General features: G+C 39.9%; 1 protein-coding gene across 2 annotated transcripts in view; it reads left to right on the plus strand.

The window, feature by feature from the left end:
- The window catches only part of LDAH (lipid droplet associated hydrolase), a 112,512-nt gene that overhangs the window by 75,623 nt on the left and 12,312 nt on the right, over window positions 1-24,577 (plus strand). For both annotated transcript variants that reach the window (XM_032104053.1, XM_032104052.1), the window contains one exon: window positions 21,106-21,188. In XM_032104053.1, the coding sequence (XP_031959944.1) occupies window positions 21,106-21,188 (83 nt within the window). The remainder of the gene's footprint in view (window positions 1-21,105; window positions 21,189-24,577) is intronic.

Here is a 24,577-nt window from a genome sequence, read left to right on the forward strand (position 1 = left end):
ACCAAGTGCTTCTCCTCTTGACACTGACAGTGAAAAGCTCCATTCAGTTGCTGCAGGATCGGGCCCTTAGCCGAAAGAGTCAGTGAAGGAAGAATTACATTACCTATCTGTCCCAGTGTTCTAAATCATGTTTGTTCCTGCTTCTTATCCAAACACATATTTCAGTTGTCCTAACTTGATAGTTGATTATATGTAGAAGCTCCAGTTACACAACAAGAGGAATTGTGATGACAATGTCCAGAAAGGGAACATAATAAAATGTCTTGTCCCAACGGGGAAACAGTACAGAAGGAGAAGAGACAGCAGGGACTGTAAAGAAAATGGATTGTAAGGAAGGGTGGGAACATACAGTGTATAAATAACAAAGGACCCATCAGAAATAAGCAAAAGGGGCTGAAGGGACTGTGCTTACCTGGTTTAACTTCTAGCAAAGGTATCTTAGGGCAGAAGAAGAAGAACAAACAAGCTTTTGGGTACCTGTATTTATGAACTTAGGAGATGAATAGACAGAAATATTGAACATTAGTGACCCTGACTTATCTGAAACATTGTCACTCTGTTTATTCAGGCTAGCAAAACAAGGCTACCCCTATCTGGCACACTAGTGGTGGTTCTACAAATCATGTACAGTCCTGCAGTGCTGGAATACTTTGGCACTCCAGTGCCCTGAAATTTGTAAACATTTCTTCGGTGACAGATGCCAGTAGCAGACTTACAGTGACAGTAAACCATTCTATCTACACGGGACAGGATTTATTGTCCAGCCCTTTGACTGGCAAACTTCCTCCATTTGTTTCTGTAAAATTTCCACAAAAGCACAGACATTACATAATGGGTAAACACCGCACGGCTTTTTTGAGAGGCGGGCTCCCAGGTCAGAGGTTAATGTCTGGATGACAGAGAAGATACAGATAAGCACAATAGCAAAAAAACCCTCCAACTGGCCCAAACGAGATGGGTCCTTTGTGATCTTGAACCTGTGACTTCCCTGGAGGAATCTCCCTGTTTGTTTAACCTGGTCGGGGAGCACTGTGGCCTGGGGCAGGGGGAGGTCTGCTTTGTGCTGTTGGGGCAGGTTGGGAAGGAGGGGACTCAGAAGCCTGAAACAAGGCTTTCAGATTAGTTTAGGCTGTTGCACGAGTGCAAACTGGAAACAGGAGATGCCTAGTTAATTAAAACATCCGACTGAAGTTGTAAGACAAAGAATTAAGATAAAACTCCAGAGCTGTGATTTAAATTTTATCTTGTTCTAAGCATGGAGACGTTCAGATTTCATTTGGAGTGTTTACATTGCCCTTGTTTTACAGAGTAAAAAAAGGGCTAAGGCAGTTTCAGGCACTCCACTTTTATGCCCACAGGACTGTATAGGAAGTGAGTCCCAGATGAGGTATGGAGGCTTGTCTCCCAGCAGTAGCAGCTTCTCCCTGTTGGATGTACAGGAACATAAAATTACATCCCTGAGGTGCCAGAGTGAAACATTTTATTGTAGGATAAATTTTGCACAACTATCAAATAGCATCTGGGAGATAAATTTACATCAAAAGCCAGTTAAACGTAAGCTTCCAGTTGCTATGAAAATGGAACAGAAGCTTTTACATTGACTTAAGTTATTTATCTCCAGGAAGCCAACTGGGAGGCTGCATTCTGGGTTTGAATTATTCCAACCTCACGAGTTATCATGGCTTGAGATCTGTTTCTAGTCCAGTTCTTTTTATTTATCAGAGAGATTTTAAATGCAACATTATGGGTGGTCTTCATCTGATCACTATGGACATCATGCTGTCTGAATAGCTGGCGTTAAAGCAGGAAAGGCGAATCACACCCTGCAGATGACTGATGCATTTTACTGATCACAGAGGGACTCTCTACTAGAAACCACAAATGCCAGTCAGTATCTACTGACTGTTCATTTTGCTTCAGAAAACAATATGTTCCAAATTGTCCATGCAGCTTTTACCCTTGCTGCCAGGACAGTCAGATATCTCATACTTTGGCTGCATTAGAATTTACAGCTGCTGATTTCTAGTGAGAGTGTTGTTTGTTTCCTGCCTTCTTTGAAAACTCATTTTACATTTCCACCTCAATTTCCTGACAAGTTGAGATGGGAAATTTTTGGAGCTCTTTTTCTGGGACTGAAGTGCTGTGGAAATACCCATCTAACCAAAATACTTGGCTAGGGACAGTACACGGTGTTGTGTTCATGGAACTCAGTAGCACCTCCACCTATTCTGCTTCTATTTTTCAGAGGTAAAAACCAGTGCTTAAGGTATTAGGTAATCACTTGATAAAAAACTTCACATGAAATGGTGAAATAAGAGGTTTTGCCCCTGAAAAATTATTTATAAAAGCAGTATAATTGCACAGCTAAAATTTAGTTTACTTTTCTTTCTTGCTTTGCTTTTTAAATTAAAATACAACAGAAGTTATGATAAGCACATCTAAATCCAGCACAGAAGACAACATAGTACTTTTGGTTTTTATTTTCTTTTGTGGAACAAAATCAAAAGAGCTCTGCGTTCCATGCTGAGTGGAACAAAACCTGTCCATTGAGGCATGCACAGCTAAGGGGGATATGGACATTATATTCTCATCTTCATTTTACTATTTCAAATGCTGTACCAGCATGTTGAAAAAAGAACCCAGTGTTCGAGACAAGGGATGAGCTATTGCCCAGCATCACATCGCTGGTCAACAGCAGAACTGTACATAGACCTGCAACCCAGGGCAGCAGTTGTTCTACTGAACCTGCCTAGCCACTAGTTTAACCTTATAAATGTATATGTATGTTTGTCATGAGCAGCTTCTCCAAACCACGCTGGCCAGACAGTGCATGCAGTGCATTTTAAAATAGAGACAGAAACTGATACTACAAAGGATTTCAGGTAGCGCCTTGCAATCTCACACCTACATCTTTCACAGTGGGCAGGAGAATAAAATCTTTCCCTACCCCCTGGGCACTGGGCAACTGTACAGATCTTTGAACGCAGACCAGGAGATTTTCAAGTTGGTTTTCCAGGCTTATTGAAATCCAAGCCCTGGTAATAAAGAGTGATTGCTTTGTTTCTTCTGATGAATGTACATTTTAGATAACTTCTGGCTACAATGTAGAAACCATTTCAAGGATGTTTTATATTTAAATCTGTATAGAATTTCAGACATGATGGATAGCCAGACAAAATTTCATGGCGAACAGAAATGACTGACATGGTACATAAATTCCATCTACATAAACTAAACCGTGTTTCATCTGTGCAGTGTAGCACAGTATATCACAGGTGGGCAAAAACAATGGAGCTCAGCAGGTCTGCTCTCTTCCTGTGTGCATTCTTTGATGCTCAGTGGGACAGAAAGATGTCAAAAATGATACAGCAGATAATGTCTCTCCCTCTCACTAACATCTGATTAATTAGGATTCAAGAGAGGTCTATGCTGAATTCAGGTAACTGTACGTCTGTCTCCTGCAAGACGTTTTTTGCCTCTCTGAATTTGCTGCTGCCAGAAGGCCGCTTTAGGTAGCCCAGCAACCAGGCCCAGTGTGCTAAATCTTCTGCTCCTGCAGCGTTTCTCGGCAGCCTCCTGTGCGCTGTCACAGTTGAGTCCTATCCACTTCTGACATTTTAAGTGATGATCGTAATATGTATTTCTGCAAAGTGTTTAAGAGCATGTTTCCTTACCTGTGGAAACACAGTAATATTTTATCACCTGCTTCGCAGGAAAAGGGGCCAAAGAATAACAGCCTTTAATATTTTCATGTTTCCTTTGCTACTGTTTATTTTCCTGTGTGATGCCTGACTAAAATGTTTGTTTAATGTAGTCGGACAACTCACCTTACCAAGGCAGCACTTAAGCTGACGGAAAAACCTCACATCTGCTCTATTCTTTCTGTGAGTGAATAAACTTTTCCTTATTTCAGAGTAGGATGCTCATATTAAATTACTGGAGGAAAGCAATGACTTTTATGTATTTATAGTCCTATTTATTTTTTAAAGTCAATCTGCTTCATCATTTACCCCATTTCCAAAAGAAAGAAAGATGTTTAATGAGGACTTTTATTACTTGCAAAAGCTTTTACTTTCCTGTGAAAGCCTTATGAAAATAAGGGTAATAATGTGGAAATTTCTCATTTGGTCTATTTCTGTTAATTATTCCTCTTTTTTTCTTGGGGGGAAAACCCAACATAAAAAGCTCCCATCATAAATATTACTCATAAGGCGTGAATGTTTTGATAGTGGAACTGCTGATCATTTCCATGAAATGTGAGGCACAGTTGGGATTTGGTTGGGGAAGGGGAGATTGTTTATTCACCCCTGGTGAGGTTTCATCCCCAGGGATAAAATTTACGCCCACAAATTTGCAGTGAGTCTAATGATGTGTTGCAAATGGCATGGAAAAGGAAGAGGTAACATCAACAAAGCAGAAAGGATGTTGAAAATAAGTATATGCCAGTTAAGTGCTACCAGCTACAGTTGCTTTGTGTTAAACTATGCCAGTCAGTCATCTGCAAATTGGCACTTGATTTTCCCTGGGCCCAATACAAAGCCCTCTGAATTCATGGGAAGGACTCCCTTCTGCAGTAGGCTCATGCCTTTTGAATCAAAGCTGTCTGTCTAAACTCCCCCAAGGAATATCTGAAGTAGAACTCCTGGCTCTGTCATAACTTGTGTTTATTGGTTAGAAATTTAGCTTGATTCATTGAACTCCATCATGCAGTACCAGCAAAGCACTTAAACACATGCTAAATCCATACCCATGGGTAAACTCTAGATGTTTGTGTATTGGAATAAGGGGGTTTTTTGAAAATGACATTTACAAAGCTGGTAATTAATGCAGTACCTGTTATTCCATGTGACTGAAGGGGACACTGGTTTGGACTGATCCTATGATCAGCTAAAACAGTATGGCAATCCACTTTGCTGCTGCTCCTTACCATGAAGATGTCTGCCAGCACTCACTAATTCTTTAATGTGACAATATTGACAAGGAGAAAATTCCTACAGAATCTTCATGGATCTGGGAAGGAAATGCTGGCTTATCTTAAGCAAACCCAGTGGCACAAGAGATTGCTTGCTAGTTAGTGCAAATGTCAGGTCTATTTAAAATGAGCTTTAAAAATAATGGATTACATTTATGAAGTACAAAGTGGTATAAAGCCCACCTTTCTTACTAATCAAAGCCACTCCAGTTGAGAGAAAGTTCACCTTTTTCAAAGGATGAGTGTTCCAGTTGCTTCCTCAAGAAAGAATGAGCACCAGGTCCCGGTCCAGAAGGGCAGTTAAACTGACCTCCATGTAGCTACTCACAGGCATAAACCCTTGTCTAGCAGAGCAGAGTAATCCCGTAGAGCTCAGGCAGGAACCATAGTGTGGAGATGCTGAATTGCTGCAGGCAGTGTCCATCCTGGCTATTCCCTGTGGACTGAGCACCACCTAAAGAAGGCCCTTCTGTGCCCCTCTTGCAGGGTAAGGGGAGTCACTTTCCATGACCAAAATCTGGACCCTGGCAGAAATCCCAGCATCACAGCCATTTGCCATGGTTTGTGAGAGCTTAATCTGGAGATGAATTTTTCTACCTAAGGGATAGTTCTGTCATTTGAAGATGGTGGGAGTTGTTCCAAAGTAACTTTGGGCAGGATTAAGCCCGTGGACACTTCAGTTTCCATCACACACCCCGCTTCATCTGCACATGCTTCATCACACAAAGCAAATGAGTGTTTTTCGCACTCCCCAACAAAGCATCTATTGTTTGTAAAGCACCTGGGTATAATTGTTGAATAACTTTTTATTTGTGGCTTTAGCCTCTGCTGTGCTTTCTCAAGCACAGCTGACTGATTTTCTTGTATAGCTCTGATCTTCCTGCAACTGCAGTACTAAGCAGGTTGGAGAAGCCCATCCGTAGCAATTGCAGCTGGTTTTGCCTATTCATGTCCATCGTGGTTATACATTAACTGCTATGTTTTCATTCTAAATTCAAGTGTAAACTTAAGCAGACCTCAAAGTCAATGTTTATATCTTGTAAACCTCTAAACATCAACATTTTATCTAATGTGTGTGTGCATGTGTGGAAGCACATGTTCCTGCATTAGTCATCCTTGATACAAAGCAGTTCCTTCTGTTTGATGTTTTAAACAATAAGTTATACGATATTTCCAAGATTGCTGTTGGCAATAATTACTGGTAGAAAATATGTTTTCCCCATAGGAAATTACAGTGCTGTTTGGTATTATTAGTCCTTACCACTGTTTTCTGACTCCTTCAGAGGAATGACAGAGATTGCTTCCTCAGGAGCAAAGGACAAACTGGAAAGGAAACTAATGTTACACTTCACTGAAGAACCTTTCAGTAAGACAGGCAACTTACCACCCTCACAGTAAAGAATTTCTTCCTAGTATCTAGTCTAAACTTCCCTCTGTCAATTTAAAGCCATTCTGTCTTGTCCTACCACTCCATGCCCTTGTAAAAGTCCCTCTCAGCTCTCTTATAGCCCCATTAGATACTGGAAGGTGCTGTAAGGTCTCCCAGAGCCTTTTCTTCTCCAGTCTCAACAGTCCCAACTCTCTCAGCCTGTCTTCAGAGGAGAGTCTTTGGCAATAATCATGCCGTTGAAGTCAAATTATTTTATTCTTGTACCCTCTGCATGTAATCCCTCAGAAGGACAAGCAAAACTCTGTGTGCGTATCTGGAACTCGATGTTCAGCAATAATGCATTTAGAAATAAACTATAAAATCTGTTGAGCAGAAATGTTACTTTTCCTGATAGCCTAAGTAGCCTCTGAGACACTGAAGCCAGCTTGACTGGGACCTTTAGCACTCCATGCAGTATAACTCTTTCTTAGATGCAAAAAAAAAAAAGATCCAGTCAGGCACTCAGGAGTCTCCTTTGGCTTCAAATACCCACAATTTATCAATTTAATTGTATATTGTCCAATTTATCTTTACAGAGGCCAGGACTGGGAATTTAAAGTTGTCATTTTGCATATTTAAAAATATGTCTGAAGCATTTTGTGATAACAGATTATTGTGAAATTATCCTGCTGCCTGGCAGATTTACTAAGGGGGCATCAGTGAAATGTTCTGGAAGAAAGAGACTAAGAATTTGAGGAGGTTCTGTGGGAGTCTCTTGTGTGACAGAAGAAAGCATCACTTCAGGCTTTTCCATGTCAGTTCTGCCAGTACCTGACAAAAGATGTCCCCAGTCTCTGCTGTGGTCCTTAGCCAACACAAATAAGAGTCTAAAGTAATAGCAGTAATAGCAATTAAATGGCAGATGGTGAAATAGCAGATTCATTCTGTGAAAAAATTGACAGTAAATTATACTTTTGTAAGGAAGAGCATCAGAACTGTCCTGGGAAGCTGCAGTGTCAATATGAGGAAGAAAGATGTATGGATACAAACTATAGAGAGTGAGAGACTAATGACAGGGTAATGAGGTTGCTTGTTTTTCACCCCGCATAAGACTTGGCTATTAAAACCACTGTGCTTCCTCAAAAGGATATTTGCAGGTATGCACAGAGGTTGGAGCACTTTCAATCTGACAAGTGTCATGGGAGCTTTGGCTTCCTTAGCTATGAAAAAGTGATTAACATTGGAACATTTAGTTAAGGAGGCTTGATGATGAGTTCAAGGCATGTCAAGTGCATGGCAGATGGATTCAAGGCACTCCTGAGAAGATTTGGAGCTATCCAAAGTGCCATATGTAAAGTGCTTGACAGTTGTAGAGGGAGGAATCCAGCAACATAGACTGTTCGGCTAATTTTCATAGTGCATTGCTTTACACACATGCACACAAACATATATATATATATATTTATATATCAGAGAAAGCAATCAGCAGAGAATATATGGCAGTTTGATATGGGTAATTTGAAGACAAGAGGCAGATTTGCTGCATATTTTCACAAAAGGGTAACACCTGTGCTAGAACAGAAATACTTAATATGTTTACAACATAAAGCTCTATTCATTCACTAATCCCCTTAAAATCCTGCCATAGTCAGTGGAGAAATAGGTAACACTTGTCTAATCTATCTAGGTCAGTACTTAAGGATGAGATGAACTGTGTACTTTCCTGTGACTGTGAAGAAAGAAAAATTAAGCTTTAGATATCCATGTTTAATCAGGTGAATCCTATGGCAGGTATAAAATAGAGTTGTTTAGACTGAACAAGGGACAACTGAAGGACATAGTAAGAGTTTTCAAGTAAAGGGCAGTAATTTAACTTATATGTCCATGGTAGATGAGCTAATATATAATGGAGTGTATTGCAACAAAAGTGATTCAGATTAGATTTTAGTTAATGATATTAATGGAATTCTAGATGGGATTTTCTATGAAGATAATGAAACTTTCATCATGTGCGCTTCCTAATGACAGGATGCATAAGTATCTGCTGAAAATAACATATAACATTGATTCATCTTAAGAAGAAGAGACCAATGGAGATCCCTTCCAGCCCTGTAATGTCATACACTAATTAAATGTACAAGAGTAGCATCGAGAATTTCAGAACCCTTAATGAGAGGCACTTTACTATAGAAGAACCAAGAAAAACAGATGAACAGATACAACACAGAATGATTGAGGATACACAAATACAGGCAAAACATTCCTAATGTCAGACATTAGTTAAAAGCAAATCTGAAAGTTCAGAAAATGTGGTCTGATTGAATGTCTGAATGAATCTGCATTCTAGGGAGTGAATGCAGGATACAGAATCGTTATAAAAAGACCTGCAAAGGTAGATACGTTACCTCTAGAAATCAGCTGAATATAGGAGTCATGGTAGCACTGGAGTATTATCATACATACTGCTAAATTATTAATGATGAATTCTGGTATGGTTTTAGCCTTCTCCAGTTAGCATTCTCCTAGCATTCAGGCACAGGTCAGGAGTTAGCACTGCCATGCATCTTCCCCATAAGCAGTTTGGGTAGAGGAAGAGTCTAATTCTGTGGAAACAAACCATTCTATTCCACTTGGCCTCAGGGCCTCAGAATAGCTCCTGGCTCCATTTCATACAGGGGTTCAGATCTAGTCTATATTTGTACCTGCAAAAGCAACAACAGCTCAATTGTTGGAGAGCAGTTGTGAGAAAACAGACTGTGGAAGTTGGACTTCTCAGTTGTCAAAGCAGAAGCTGAGAAGTTGCATTTTGTGTTGGCAGAAGGGTAAGATAGAGCAGGAAAGGGTTTTTACAATGCTGTTGATCAGTGAAGAGACAAAGGGCTATCAAAAGCAAGCCAGTGTGGACATACGTGCTTTACAGCCTGGCATTTATGGAACAATTAGATTTTTCTATAACAAGTGAGTACTTGATGAAAGTACAATGAAATGCACTAGCATTTCCCAAACCATCGAGCCATGTCTGAGAGAACTTTACTATGCCCTGGGTTTAAGAGCAAACCTGTACTTTAAGACTCTAATGTCAGAGCCCAAGCTAATAAAGAGCTTTGCTCAGACTTTTATGTAAGAAATGTGGACTAAGTTGTAGTCACTCTTCAATTTTTTATATTGAGTCTAGCAGAACTGATGTTCAGTACTTGTAATAATACAGTACTAAATGAGAACTTGTTTTCTTAAGAGATAGTGACAAATATTGCTGAAAAATTAGTTCAAATTTGGATGAATATAAACATTATCATACTGAGATATACTATTGACTTACAAAGGAAATAATAGCTGGAAATGAGGTCCCAAGTCCATCTTGCATGGTCTCTCATTTCCAGCAGTAGTCAGAACAAAATAATTCCAAGAAATGGGCAAAAACTCTTCAGTAGAAAAGTCTGCCAGTTAGTAAAGGCATCATTCTTTGAGGTAAAGGCTTAAAGATCTGAGGCTTTTGCAGTTACAAAGACTAACTATGTAGCTCTAAATTTTGGTGATAGTTTGTGAAGAGAATTCTAAATGTTTCTTGACTTCCAATGTCTTTGTCCTCTCTTGCTAATTTCTTGGCCGTGACAAGTTTTTATGGTAATGGGTTGTGTCCTATGTGGTGTAAAATGGCTTTCTTTTCACATGTTGTTCTACTTCTTAATACTCCTTTATATTACAAATGATATACAAAAGATTTTTTAATAACTATAGGAGTTCTCTTCTGGGCCTGGTAGTGCTTCAGGTTTGTAGCTTTTAATCAATAGTGAGCTGTCTTTCATTAAAGGCCTCAAACACAAGGGAGGACAGAGACCAGCTGGAAAGTGTTGTTTTACTGAAAAGTAAATGAATTAACTGACTGACATTCAGCCTGGAAAAATAAAGCTAATGGAATACATAAGAAATTTTTTTAAGTGTGTAAAGCATGGGTTCCCTATAGGTGGGGAACAGAATCAAGGGAGCCAGCAGTAGTGGGTGGGTGGGGGTGGATGGGAAGGGTGATAAAACTTTTTGTGCTGCAGAGTCTCGTAATACTCTACAGAAGTACTGAGAATACCTGCAGCCTGCACTACAGTCACAAGGGGATCACTGATCTCTTACAAACCCCTCCAGTTCTAGCTGAAGAAAGTTTATTAATTTCTTAGTGAAAAAAGACAATGTCTTAGTATATGTGACCTTCACAAGACAGTGTGAGGTGTCTCTCCAGTCTTTGTATTCATCTCCTTGAGGGGTTGGTGGACCTGAGTAGAGGCACCAGGTTTGCATTTGGGAGGCATCATGAAGGCAGGGCCGTGCTCTTCTTTTCCTCTGAGTTTGTCCACTCTAGAAACTCTTACAGTATGTTCTTCCAAGATTGATACTGCTGAATCTGTACTATCTGGACCTTGAAGTAAAAATGTGGCTTCGTGTTTCTCCCTGTATCCATTCCAGAGCATAGCTCCTACTAACTTATATAACAATATTTTGATGTGTGGGACTTAATAAATTTACACCTACAGCCACAATCTTGTTGATAGAGTCAACATAATCTAAAGCCAGCAGCAGTAGGGAAATGAAGTGAGTTTGGGTAGCCCTTTGTAGTCTTATGTTTATTTTTGTCTGATGAACAAGCTATTAAAGAATGTGCATGCATCCATTAAATTGTCTAGATTGGGGCTATCTTCACAACCACTCATTTTTGTTGGAAATCTGATGATTTCCTGAAAATCACTAGCCAATGAAGTTGAAAAGGATTTGTTTTCCTTTGTTATTGTCCCTTGTTTCATTAGTATGGCATCTTTCTGTCTATTCTTTCCATCACAGTAAATTCATTTCCTTAGCCCAGCAAAGAACACAGTATCATTTTTATGTAATTAAGATACAGACTACAGAGCAAACCACACAGAATGAGCTCTAGTCATGGCACTACAGCGCAGAGCTGTTTTTGAGTTAATCAAGGGCACGCATATCTCTGAAAGTTTATCAGGGTTAAGACAGAAATACATAACCTTTTATGTTTTATGAGTATGTGTGCCATGTGTAAGTCATTTTTTTCAAGACTTCTCTCTGTAAAGACATAGTTCCAAATCGTGTTGAATTTCCACAGACAACGTAGTGTGACCTGACAGTTTTTCGTGTGAGTTTGTGATTAATTTAGCCCTAGTCTAATCTTTCCTTGCAAATAAGCAGACAAATCTTCTTTGGATATTCAATAATCAAGCAAGAAGTTCAAAGACTTGAGGAAAAATACATATTTCAATCCAAATACAGGAAATCTCTGTATTGCTTCAAGAACCAAGTATAAAGTTTATCTGTCCTGAGTTAGAAATGTGTTTCTTCCCTGAAATTTGCACAACTTCCCAAGTTCTAGCATAGATCTGTTGATACCCATAGAGTCAATGGACAAGAAGTTGGTTTAGAATACAGTTCTAAAATCTTCATAAAATAATAATTATAATGCTAGACATGCATTTCTTAAAAATCGGGAAATTTTCTATTTCACACATTGTTTGCTTTGCTGCACTGTGGCTGTATCAATGTGTTTGAAGTTCAGCTCAATAGATACAGGTATTCATCTAACAACTGGCTGCTTGAATGGGTGATTAAATAACCCGAAGCACTGAAAAGCTTGATTGATTTCAGCCATTATTGTTCGTGAAAACTAATAATTTAGCTGAAGGATATTAAGTCCTTGCTGTGACACTTTGGGTTAAAGAGCTACCAATGATATAAAGCACTCTTTTCTTTTCTGGATCCTTGATTTGAGCCCAATCAGGGTTCCTCTATCACAAAACCCCCACAAATAAATCAGACACATTTTGGCACAGTTTGTCGTCTCTGCTTAGCAAATGTATGAGACTGAACTGACACTGATCCTTAATCGCCTTTAATCCATGGAGGGGGAATGATCCTACCAGGGCAGGAAAAAGGTCATTGGCAGGATCATGGGGAGAAGCTAAGTTGGCAGTAAATTTCATAAGCCTGACCTGGGAATAAATGAGGGGCTTCCATTTTCAAGGTAATCTGTATAAAAGATTATAAAAGATCTGCATATAAAAAGTTACAGCATTTTAAGAAGGTATTTATGTGTTATAAACACAATAAACATGGTATTTGTCTGTTTAAACTTTAATTTCACTTTTAAGCTCTAAGACATAATTGTTTATGATAGTTAATTAACACTAGCTTTTTTTTGTTATTAAAAATGACCTGGGTATGAATTACAAGGGGTATTGGCAACTTGAGATGAAATAGAACATGATAAAAACACTTTGGGGTTCTACAGCTGTCACCAGGTACCTTGGTCAGTTTCTGTAGGTTTACAACCACATTTTTTTGTTTGTTTTGTGAGAAACAGACTCACATGAAGGAATATTTACAAAGGCCATGGTACTGGAAAAATTCATGTTATAAACTTCACTCTCTGTGCTTTGTAGTATCCCACTGACTGAGACTGACTCATCATGCATCAGTCCAGTATAGGCAGAAGTACAGATTTGAAGGAATGGGATTATACCATGAAAATTAAGAACAAAGCCCACTCAAATTTGCTTTGGACTGTTAAACCAAATAAGCAAATTGAATAAGCAAAAAGATGTTTACAGGAAAAGCTAAAGAGTTTCTACATGTTCTTTTGCTAGAAATCCTTGACTAGTTCAAAGCCAAATCTTTAGGAGCCTGTTTCCTAGATAGGAATTGAAAGTGCAGGGGTACTGGCCTTTTGCCTTGCAGGCAAAGGATGAGAAAAAATAGGTTTTGTTCCTTTCTTCCAAAGTCTTTTCAGGAGAGAACTGCAGTTCGTGTATCCTCACTGGGTAGAGAGATGGCTTCATAAGTCACATCCCTGCGAGGCAGGATTTAGGATTTAACTCCAGCATTGATACTGCAGGCCATCCTTGCCCAGTAAAGAGCTTTCAAGCCACTGTGTGTGTCTGTGACTGGAGTTGTGGAGCACACACAGCCACGTCCATGAGAACTCCCTCCTCATTTCAGGGTCTGAATATCCAAGTTACCAAAAGAACCGATGTAAGTGGTGTTCATCTCATTTACACATCCCATCATAGCTGTGCTGTGGTGGGGTTCTTCAGACACTGAGTGTTCTCATGGTTTATCAGTGGTGAATTCCCTCCTTCAGCAGGGTAGAACTGGCTTGCTTTTGGGAGGAAGCTCTACAAGTGCACAACTTTTCATAAAGCTCAGGCAACCACTGCTTGGACCTTAATTTTATGGCAGGATCAGCTTATTTCAGTTGAACTAAGTATCAGTTGCGGGCTGATGGAAGACATGCCAGTTTCAGACTACCGGACACTTCTCATCCTTCAAATATTTAACACTGTCACTTCAAGCATTCCTGCTAAAAGCCAAGAGGCCAGACATCATATGCAGAAACGTGGGTACAATATTAGATCCTCCAAGCCTTTTGTGTTGGCTTCACTAAGCCAGTTCAGAGAAGGATTTTAAGTTCAACAAGCAGTTTTCTCACAGAGGCACATCTTGACTTTGGGTGCTTACAGGCTAACCTTTGGCTCTGTTTTTGAGGTTTTCTTCATTGGATAGCTGTGAAGATTTTGTTACTTGATCACTGTAAAATGCAACGTTCAAGGTAGTGGTGGGCAATTCTAAGGGAACATGATGAATTTGGCTCTAAATTTCATTATTGATAAATATATTTTCAAGGACTAATTAATAGACATTTTTACACAACATTTTTCACTCGCAAGTATTTTTAAGACAGTCTACAAAACATTCTTCATTGTCATAGTAGCCTGAAGCATGTTTTTAAAATGAGAAAACTGAGACATAGAGATTTTGTAATTTGTACAGGGTCTCAGAGGGTTTCAGTGATAGTTCAGAAAAATTCCAGGCCTCCTGACCTTTCGTCCCACAGTCTTATCTTTCACATATAATGATTTTTCAGAACACTAATTTCAGTTTTCTTTTACCTTTACTGAACCCTGGATATTTCTTTCTTCAGTGAGTGTGGGAGACTAGTGGTGAATGTCGAACAGATTGAAGCTACACACTCACCCTAATCCAGCACGGACACTGAGGTCACAACTCCAGCAGAGCTTCCACACAGCCCATTATGTGCATTCCCTGTGTTTGCATTTTGAGCCACAGTCCTGCAGGTTTCTAGATGTGCTTTTTTTTGTGCAGTGATTGGTTCTGCAGGTTTGTGTGAAACAGCTTCATCACACAGGGAGTTCGTCATATGGGCTCTACATCGCATTTTATAATCTACTTGAAATCATGACAAACCAAATAAATATTTTTTCCAGGACTCTTGGTAATGATTCTGGGAATCTCGAGAGATTTCCTGCTAAAGCAAGCATTGGCACAGGTTGGAAATCTTTCCAGAGACTCTAACACCACGTAGAAAACACTGAGAAGGTGATCTCACAGGACAACCTTCCTCTTCAAAGCCTAGTGAAAGATTTCAGAGGCCATTCATTTTGTGTCAGCTTCTGGTTGTGCCCAGTTCACAACCTGATTTTCAGAGCTACTGAAAAACTCAAAGTAACAGTCCTTGTGAGCCTTTTGCGATGACTTTCTAATTGCACACAAAAGAAGTAAGTTCTGAGTTATTTGCTTAGAAAAAGCAGCTTGGTATTCATGAAATAAGGAAGCAGAACAAGTTTTTTTGAAAAGGAAAGAACTAAATATTTAAAAAATGCCAAGGTTAGCAGAGTATAGCATTAGGAAATAGCAGAGAGATTTCTCCCTGAACTTGTGACTTAGCTTTTGAGAAAAATAGCTTTTCTGAAGAAGCCCAGACTGACATTCCACAGCAGCAAGAGAGAATGTTACTGTTCCTGCTTTATAATGGGATATCTTTAAATGTAGCTTTCCACTGACATTAAACATCTTACAGTAATGTGGATTAGAGGGAAGTAGTGGATTTAGGATATTTTGACCTTAATAAAAAATTTTACAGTGCCTCCCATTATGTTCTTTTAACAAAGTTTGGGAAATACGACATACCTGAAACACCTACTAGAAAGACATATGACTGTTTGGAAAATGGGGTTCAGGAAGATTTTTGAAACTGGAAAGATGTGTGTAGTAGGGTTTTGTAACAGTCTTATCTTCATTCCTTTAGTATTCAGTAGCTGTGTTAGGATGTGAGTGGCAGAATACAGTGTGTGTGTTTGCTGAGGTTACAGATAGCACCTTGCTAGAATATGCTGCAGATGTGCTGGAGAGGGACAGGATCAAAGTGACCTTCACAAGCTAAGAGAAGTGCTGGGGGGCAAGGAGAGGAGAATGCTGTCATTCCTTAAAGAGCCAAGTTGTTCTGTACATAAATTTCTTACAAGGATGGTAAATTACTGGTTAAGCAACAGTTCCACAAGAAAAAATCATGGGAATATTGTGGGTCACAAGTTCATGTGGGTTAATGTGTTGTAAAGTGAGGCATGATTCTCATACATACTGAGAGGTACAAGGGCTGAAAGAGGTGCAGATCTGCTGTTGAAGAGGGAGAGACACTGGCATGAGCTGAAAGCCTGCATTAGTAAAATTCAAGAGAGGTGAGCCACTGGACTTATCCACAGGAACCCAAGAAAGAATAGTAGCAGACATAGAGAATGGTACCTAAAAGGAGAGGTTGATGTACGTATAAGTTATCTGTCCTTTGTAGAGATTTGCCCTAAGATTGATTGTATTAACTGTGTTTGCTGTTAGACGAGCTCAGGGCAACACACTTGAAGTGAATGCGTCAAATATGTGTGTGGGTCAGTTTCCTGGGGCAGCAAGGTTCATAATTAATTGCATATGACATTAAAAGGTACTTCCTTTTATTGTTTTGTATTTAAATATATTGTGCTGTAAGAGAGGGAAAACTAGTGTGTCATGAAGTATCACGAACATGATGGCAACAGATCTTTAATTGTACTTCTTTGATTGTTTTCCCCGCCATTCTCAGTTTTGCAGTGTCCCTCAGGGGATGTGGCTGTCAGCATACACAGTCCTTCAGCTGTGGTCACACAGTGTGATTTCTGTAGCTGTACTGCAGAATTCTCTATCATCCTCCTCCTCCTATTTATGAAACTTAGTACATGGTCTGATTGGACTTCTGAGTTAATGTAGATAGTGAACACCAGTCATCTTGGGTGGAATCATTCTGATTCCATTCTTTGCATTGATTTATAAGCCTGTAATGGAAAAAAATACTCTGCTTTTTTTTCTGCATGTATCTTGATTTCTTTAATTTGAACTTCATTAGTGCATTGATTCTTTTTCTCTCTTCTCATTGGATTTCTCACATTCTCACTGCCTGTTCCTCACAAACTGACTAACATCATGTCCTGTACAAGTGCTGTGAATAAAGTACTTATCCATTTACCAGATCATTAAGAAATAAGGTACCCATTGTTTTGATATCGAGGTGGACTAGAATCTTAGGCCAGGATTCATTCCACCTCAATTCAGGTTAAGGTCTAAACGTGTTATCACTGAAAATAGAGTCATCTTGAGAAGTGATTTAATCCATCCCAGAAATGATCAATTTGCCAGGTGTGTTCAATGATTATTTAGAGATTTTAAAACAAAATTTCAAATTGTATTCTTTTACTATTGTTTATTTAAATTTTCTTATTATAAATTTATTATTTTTAAAATTGTGATGGATCTAGACCTTCTTTGTTGTTGTGAAGACCAGATTATTTAAGCCTGGTTTTTTTATTTGCTTCCAAGTTCCTTATCATATTACAATCTTTCATTTACAGATGTTTAATTCCAGCCAAAAATTGTTGTGTGATGTGTGAGGGAGTTTTTAAACAACCTGTAATTTTTGTTATCTGGTTATGCATACTGAAGAATTTACAGATCAGTAAAATGCTGTTTTCCTTTGTAAAATTAGTAGCAATTGGATAGTATTTTCTACTCCCAAAGCCATAGGACAGGGTGATTCTTGTGTAGCAAGATTGTTACTAACTTAGCAGTTCTCTATTTAGAGTTCTTTCAAACTCTTAAATTTGCCTTCTAGCCCTGATATATTCTGTATTCTCCACTGTTGCTACTTCTTGATATCTCACTACTGAAAGGGAAGTTGTTAATGCCAGAAAAAGAATATATAGAGCAGAAACCTCCTGAATGTACTGAACAAGAAAGTTGAATGCCATCAAGGAAAGTCATTTATCTTCCAAGCAGTGTTATTATCTTCTTTAGCTGCTCCCTTAGCCTGTACAAATTCTGTTGTAGGCCTCTTGTTTCTGGTATACCTAAGGAATATTTTATTGTTTATTTTTAAATCCTTTAATGTTTGTTCTTGGAAACCTACTTTTGGTCTTTGCAATTTCCTCTTACTTAACGCCTGCTGAAGTTTAAGTTCCTGTTTATTGGTTTCCCTAGGATCATGTTTCCAAAATTTGAAGGATTCCTGTTTGGTTGAAATAGACTCTTGAACCTTGCTGTTCATCCGGTTTAGCTTAATCCTGCCTTCCTGGTTCCCTTTCTTGCACATTACCCAAACCTTCAGAGACATTTCCTTTTGAAGTACTGCTCTTACTGCCTTTGCTGTCTTATGGTTTTACTTTTAGGATCTCTATGACTAATCTCAGTTTACTAAGTGTGTGAATGCCACTTCAGTTCTTGTTATTTACTGAAAAAAACACACAAGCCACCCAGAACTATGAGCAGACTGCATGGAGAACAGGAGATAGGACAGAGGAACCAGGAATATGAGAGAAGGGGAGCAGGGCAGTACTTACTGTTCCTACTGTATGACTGAACTGGGGATGGAGAGCTGCCTGCAGAGTCCCAGTGGTGTTGAATCTGTTGGGTTCTGCACTGGTGGTCACTGGTGTTGTCATCCCTGCCCTCCATCCACTGCAGGTACTGCAAGGTAATGCAGAAGCTCTGACTGCAGGTATGCTATCTGTTGTGGCCTGATAACAAGGACCTCATTCTGGGCTGGAAAGTCTTGACATGCCAAGATCCTCATGTAGTGCATTTGGTACAAGCCCTGTTGCCACAGATATCCTGCCAAATCCATGTTCTTGTACTTAGTGCTTTGTGAAGTCTTGTAAATCCATAGTGAGCCACCTTGGTTACCTGAAGGACCAGCGCTTAAAGTAGCAAGGGCTGCACTCCACATCCTGCCTTCTGACACAGAGCAGGGCTTTTGACAGACAGATACCTTCAGTTATAGGTAGGCGTTCTGAGCACTAAAGTTATAGTTACCACATTAGAAACAGGACTCAATATGAAATGAATTACCTACCTTAAGGAATTCCTCATTATAGACTCATAGAATGGTTTGGGTTGGAAAGGACCTTAAAGATCATCCAGTTCTAACTCCCCTGCCATGGTCAGGGTCACCTTTCACTAAACCAGGTTGCACAAAGCCCCATCCAACCTGGCCTTGAACACTTTCAGGGATGGGGCATCCACAGCTTCTCTGGGCAACCCATGCCAGAGCCTCACCACCCACACAGTAAAGAACTTCTTCCTAATATCCAATCTAAACCTGCCCTCTTTGACCTTAAGGCCATTCCCCCTTGTCCTATTACTCCATGCCCTTGTGAGAATTCCCTCTCCATCTCTCTTGATGCCCCTTTGGATACTGGAAAGTGCTATAAAGTCTCCCCAAATCCTTCTCTCATCCAGGCTAAACAGCCTCAACTCTCTCATTCTGTCTTCACAGGAGGGGTGCTCCAGCCCTGTGATCAGTTTAGTGACTCTCCTCTGGAGTTGTTCCAGTTGTCTTTCCTATCTCTTATTTAAGTTTTTCCTAGATGATTTTTGAAGATGCATTCAAAGATGCGTGTTCTTCTAAAAACAAGGTGTGTAATTCATCTGGAGCTGAATTGAGAAGACAATGACCAATGTCAGAATATGAACTCAACAATGCTGTAGATAAACAGACTTTTGCCAGCAGCACCACAGGATTAAATGACTGGGTTACTAGACATGAAACTGCACAGAGACCCCTTTGCTCAGCAGAGTAGGATGGGACCAGCAAATTTGCTGGATTGTCTATGATAACCTTTTCATTTTGTCTAGGTGAAGAAGGCAGAGCTCTGCAGGCATACAACAGAATTGCAACATTTTGGCTGGCTCAGAAGTAGATACTACTTTCTAGGATTCATTTTTTTTCATTTGAGAGCATTGGCATTGTCTTTTAACATTTGATCTCCAGTGCCATCACTCATCTCTCTGGTGGCATTCTGTTTCCTTAGAGCACTGCTGGAATTCAGCCAATTCCATGTTTTGGTCACCACCAAAGACCTATGTGATTGCCATTTCCTCTCCCATATCACAGTGTGAGAATGGTTTACTCCTGTCTCAAAGCAGTATCAGATCCAACACTGTCATTAACTACTTGTGCACTAAGCTTCATTGGTCCAGATTATAAAAATTGTCAGAATCTTTCCTTTTTCTCCTGTTTTTCAGGAGAGGATTTAGTATCTTAAAATACTTTCAGTCATTCTAAGACCTAGAAATTGAAATGCTTTTAGATAATTTAGCCACATTGGTTTTGTAAACTGGTGAGAAAGTAAAATATTGTCCTTTATTACCACTTATAGGTTATGAATGTCTCTGTGATCAGAGGTCAGGAGAGGCTTGGCCATCTTACTAGCCCAGTAAGCTGACTGGTCCAAAAGAGAGATAAAAGAAGTGCTAATTCTTTGGCTAGTTTCACATTTCTTCAGTACAGCACTGATGACAGAAATGGATAGTCCTTATTAAAACACCCTTTGAAGGTCCTCTCATATTCTGGAAACATAATGCATGGAACAACTCCTGATTCTGCAGTTGAATACATGACGTTTGTTGGAGCAGTGGAACTCATAATCTACAGTGCTAGTTCAAAGCCAGGTTTTGGACTATACATTGAGCTTCTGTAGGTTCTGTTGTAACAAAAGTCAGGCTACGTAGACACAGTGTAATCCTTCTGTGTCCGAGTGTTTAAATTGGTGAATATTTAGGTACCCAGACAGACCAGCCCGCTTTTCAGAAGTGTGTCATTTCCATTGCTGTCTAACATACATGGGATATGTATATTATGAACTCAAGACTTCATAAAATTCATTAGGTGTCCAGACATTAGACTCAATCATTTATGTCTCCGAGACAGTATCTTGCAGATCAACTCAAAATAAATTGCACTGAGCCATTTTTAATACTTTACATTCCAGAAAGGTAAGACTTAGACATTTGGTGTCCAGTCCAGTCCTGACTGGGCAAGTACCATCTGTTTTATGCAAGACAGCCACGTATTTGTACTTGCCATTGTTTTTACTATTTGTTGTGTTGAATATTTTAATGACTTGCATATTGAGATGTCAATAATTTAATCATCTACTAATTAATAACACCTTGTAATGTATGTTTTGTATTTAAAGCCCAGTCTTGAAAACCTTTTGTGGGTGATACATCATACTTAACCTTTACCTTTCTAAAAGTCTGTAGTGAAAGCCGGTCATTGGAGTTCTTTCTCTGGTCAGGGGAGAGACAGTCATCACCATGGGTTGATCTAGAAGTCTGTAGGATAAATGGATAGAGTTATGATCCAAAGATCCTTTCCATTCATTATGGATTTGATTAATAGGAGGTGACTTAATTCAGTCTGTATGCCATTTAATCATTTGGTTAGGTGAGATAAAACTGCTCTTTCTGTCACTGGCACTCTTTTCCCTGGGATTGTTGAGATGATGACTGCTCTAGTTGCCCTGCTTTTTTGCAGAGTTGTGTCTGTATTATTTTTTCTAAAAGTTTTGCTGTGTATTTACATTATTGCCTATCTCTCTTTCTGCAGCCAACATCTTGTACATGGCAAGCCAAGAAATGATGAAGGTGGTGGAGAGAGACAGTACAACCATAAAGCAAAATTTAAAGAAGGTAACTATTTAATCCTCAGTTTTCAAAGGAAGCCCACATGCATGAGATGTTATACCCATTATATTTGCACAAAACCAGAATTTCAGCAGGCTCGATTGTACTTTTTTTTTGAGTGTCATTCCATTAACTTTGGAGAAGCCACTAAAGGGGTCACTGATCCTTAAAATGTGTTGATCCACACCTTTGTAGATGTAGCATTCACTGCTATCAGGTGTACCAACCCGTCTGGTTTGTTTTCCTTGCTGGAGGAGCAGTCTGTGTTCTGGCTGAGCATGAGGTGTGGTTCCCAGTGGGGCCTGTAGTTACCTGGGTTCTGATCACACAGACAGGTGGCCAGGCTGGAAATGAGGGGCTGATGGGCCAAATCCTCTGACTTTGCTGTTGGACAGGTCAAGAAGAACGTGTATCCTCTGTTCTGGGGTGTGTCAGTTATTATCATGGGATTCTGCAGGCTCTTTCCATGGCTTCAAAATGTGATGGAGAGGAGTCAGCAACATTATGGCTCCACTGTTTTAGACATTGGACAGTAGTGTAAGATAAATTCCTGAGGCTGGAGCTGCTGCTCTACAGGTGAATTAATTCATTTCAGGGACCTTTCTCACACTGAGCTTTCTTGGATTTATTGTTGAAAGAGATTATGTGAAGTTCTTATCTGGACTAATTGCATTTTCCCAGTCACGGTTCAGGGGTTGGCACAGGCCAGGAACTGTTCTAATTGGAGTTCTGATGTGGTCACCCTGTGGTCACCATGTTTTGGAGGCTGAGATAATTTAATAGTGTGACCATGGTCAGACAATTCCAGATGGCTTATGAGCCAGAAAACTGTCACATTTAATAAACTTCCATTGAGATAGCCTCTGTGTGAGTAGATAATCAGTATAACATATTATTCTACTGTGTCCCCTTCCTTCCCTTAATTTTTTTGTATCATCCCTGTCTTTTTGCTGGAAGAGTGATTCCAGCACTTTGCACTGGAAGAGACTTTCCTCAGAGAATGGGGTTTTCTAGGATAGAGGTCCTAGATCTCTGCAAAATTACTCTGTGCCTTTTAAATAGAAATGGTACAAAGTTCATTTCATAAAACAGTCTTTCTTTTTGTGACTGAAAATAGATTTATTTTTTATTTAGCCCATTTGCCTTCTCTGCACTTTGAAAGGTATGTTCATGTTTTAAAGGAGTTGAAGTAGCACACATGAACAGGGATCCCTGCGGCTGGCATGCCTGGGCTTTCTCATTTTTGTTGCACAGCACTCGAAGGTCTCCTGCACTTTGTGGGGAATCTCAGTGAGAGTGAAGGGCTCATCTTGCAGACTGCAAATACTCCCATTGTCTTAAATGAAACTTTCCATGGGTCGATCCAAAACCCAGTGAATTCAAGGAAAATGGTTGATTTTATTGACTGAATCACCCCTCCGAGTGTCAGGGAGCTGGAGGGCCTTCCTGTTCTCTGGACATGAGCCAAGGCTGACCCCACGCAGGCAGTGCCCTCTCCAAGCAGGATGCAGTCCCACAGCACCTGAGCAGAGCACAGAACAGGGTCTGTTGACTGTCCCAGACAAGGCAAAACAATGAACCAGGTCCAGCATCCCTCCAGAGAATCCAGTCAGGAGCAAAAGGGGACAGAGGCAGGAGTGGCGACAAGGCTACAATGTGGGTCCAAAGTCTACCCAAGAGGGATTGCCAGAGACATGGTGGAAGGGAAGCTGCAAGGTGGGAGCCATCCAGGTGACAAGCTGTGTACAGTGTAGGTCTGATGTCAGTCTGGGACACAGGGCTGGAGTCACTCTACAGTGTAGCTTGGGAGGCTGAGACCAAAGGCGAAAGAGGGAGCTGGAGACCCTGGAGCCCTGTGCAGGGAGCATGGGCTGGGGGCTAGGTAAGGCTGGGGAGGGCTGTCAGTGCCCTGAAGGGTGGGACTGCAGGTCCCTGTGGTGGTCAGGGTACAAACTGAAGAGTGCAGGAGCAGGAGTCCAGGTGCTTGTGGAAATGTTAATCACAAGCACACCTGCCTGAAGTTAAGCATAAGGGCTTTGTTGGATGGGACAGTGGTGGTGACAATCAGCTGCAGCTCCGGTGACTTCAGGTGGTCTGTCAGATGCTTCACATTACAAAAAATCTGATTTCTTGTACTGAGTGAAGGCCCATAGCCAACAGTAAGAGTTTGCAGGTGTACTAGTCTGCTCCATCTGTGCTTTTGTTGACTCTGTCAAACTAAGCATAGCCTTGGCAGGCAGGAGCTGTTTTAAACCTGTGCTAGCTTTGTTTTATTGATTCTTCTATGTCCTCATGCATGTGTGGCAAACATACTCAAGAAAACAAAAAGTTAAAGCAAGCCTACAAGAATTGGCAAACTGAAGAAAAAACTGGTCTAAAAATGAAGCTAAATGCTTCTCTTTTTTCATCTTCTAGTAATTTCTGGGAATGTAAGAATTAAGGGAAAAATTTTCAGTTTGGCATCATGTTAAATTTGAAGAGTATTGACAATAAAAATGGGCTTAACTTATAAAGGTTGGAAGTTTATAAAAACAGGAACTATAGTCCAAGTTGCTATAGAGCTGGCAAGCTGTTGCTTCAAAAAATTTATACTGTTTAGTAGTCGCTGTGATCATGTGGTAAAAGCCAATCTTAACACCTGACTTTGCCAGCTGCTGTGGAATAGAAAAGTTATTTCTGGATGTTATTTGCATTCTGTGATCTGAACGAAGAGACACAAAATTATTCCAATCTTTCCATGTCCAGGTTTAACTATAATTAATACTAGCTAGGGACCAGGAGAAATTTTATCACCAGACTTCAGATTCTTAGTCTAACAAAGTTAGTTGCTTGGATTTATGTTGAAAGAATGGGATCTGGAATATTGTTTGGATAATTAAGTGAGGTTTTTCACTTAAACTCTTTTAAAGTCAGAAGTTGTGCACATTAAATAGCAGTGGAACTTTATGAGGAGGATGGAGACCTGTCTTCTAACAAACTAATATAAGTAATATATGATAGAGCTTTTGAAATATTGTGTAAAACTATTTGTCCAGATCAAGCAGTACATGAATGTACAGGAATTTGAGCTTCTTACGGCAATGACATGGGGGGTTGTGATAAACCAGAAACACCAAACAAATAAGGTAAGGGATACTGATAAAAGATTTCCTCAGCTCTGGAGGTTAATTATTAGCTGATCATGTCTAAGGCAGCTGAGCTACCTACGTTCTTTCACTCTCATAACACCAACTCCCTTTCCTAACAGAAGCTGGAGGCAGAGATGAACTACTGAACTAGAGGAAGTTTATTGTAATTCCTGCACAAAAGGAAGTGGGTGTAATTCCATGTTCTTAAAAGATGGATCAGCACTGAGCATCATGGAGCTTTTACAAATAGAATAAGAAGAAATTTAA

The sequence above is a fragment of the Corvus moneduloides genome, chromosome 3 (genome assembly GCF_009650955.1).
Source record: "Corvus moneduloides isolate bCorMon1 chromosome 3, bCorMon1.pri, whole genome shotgun sequence".
Lineage (NCBI taxonomy): Eukaryota > Metazoa > Chordata > Aves > Passeriformes > Corvidae > Corvus > Corvus moneduloides.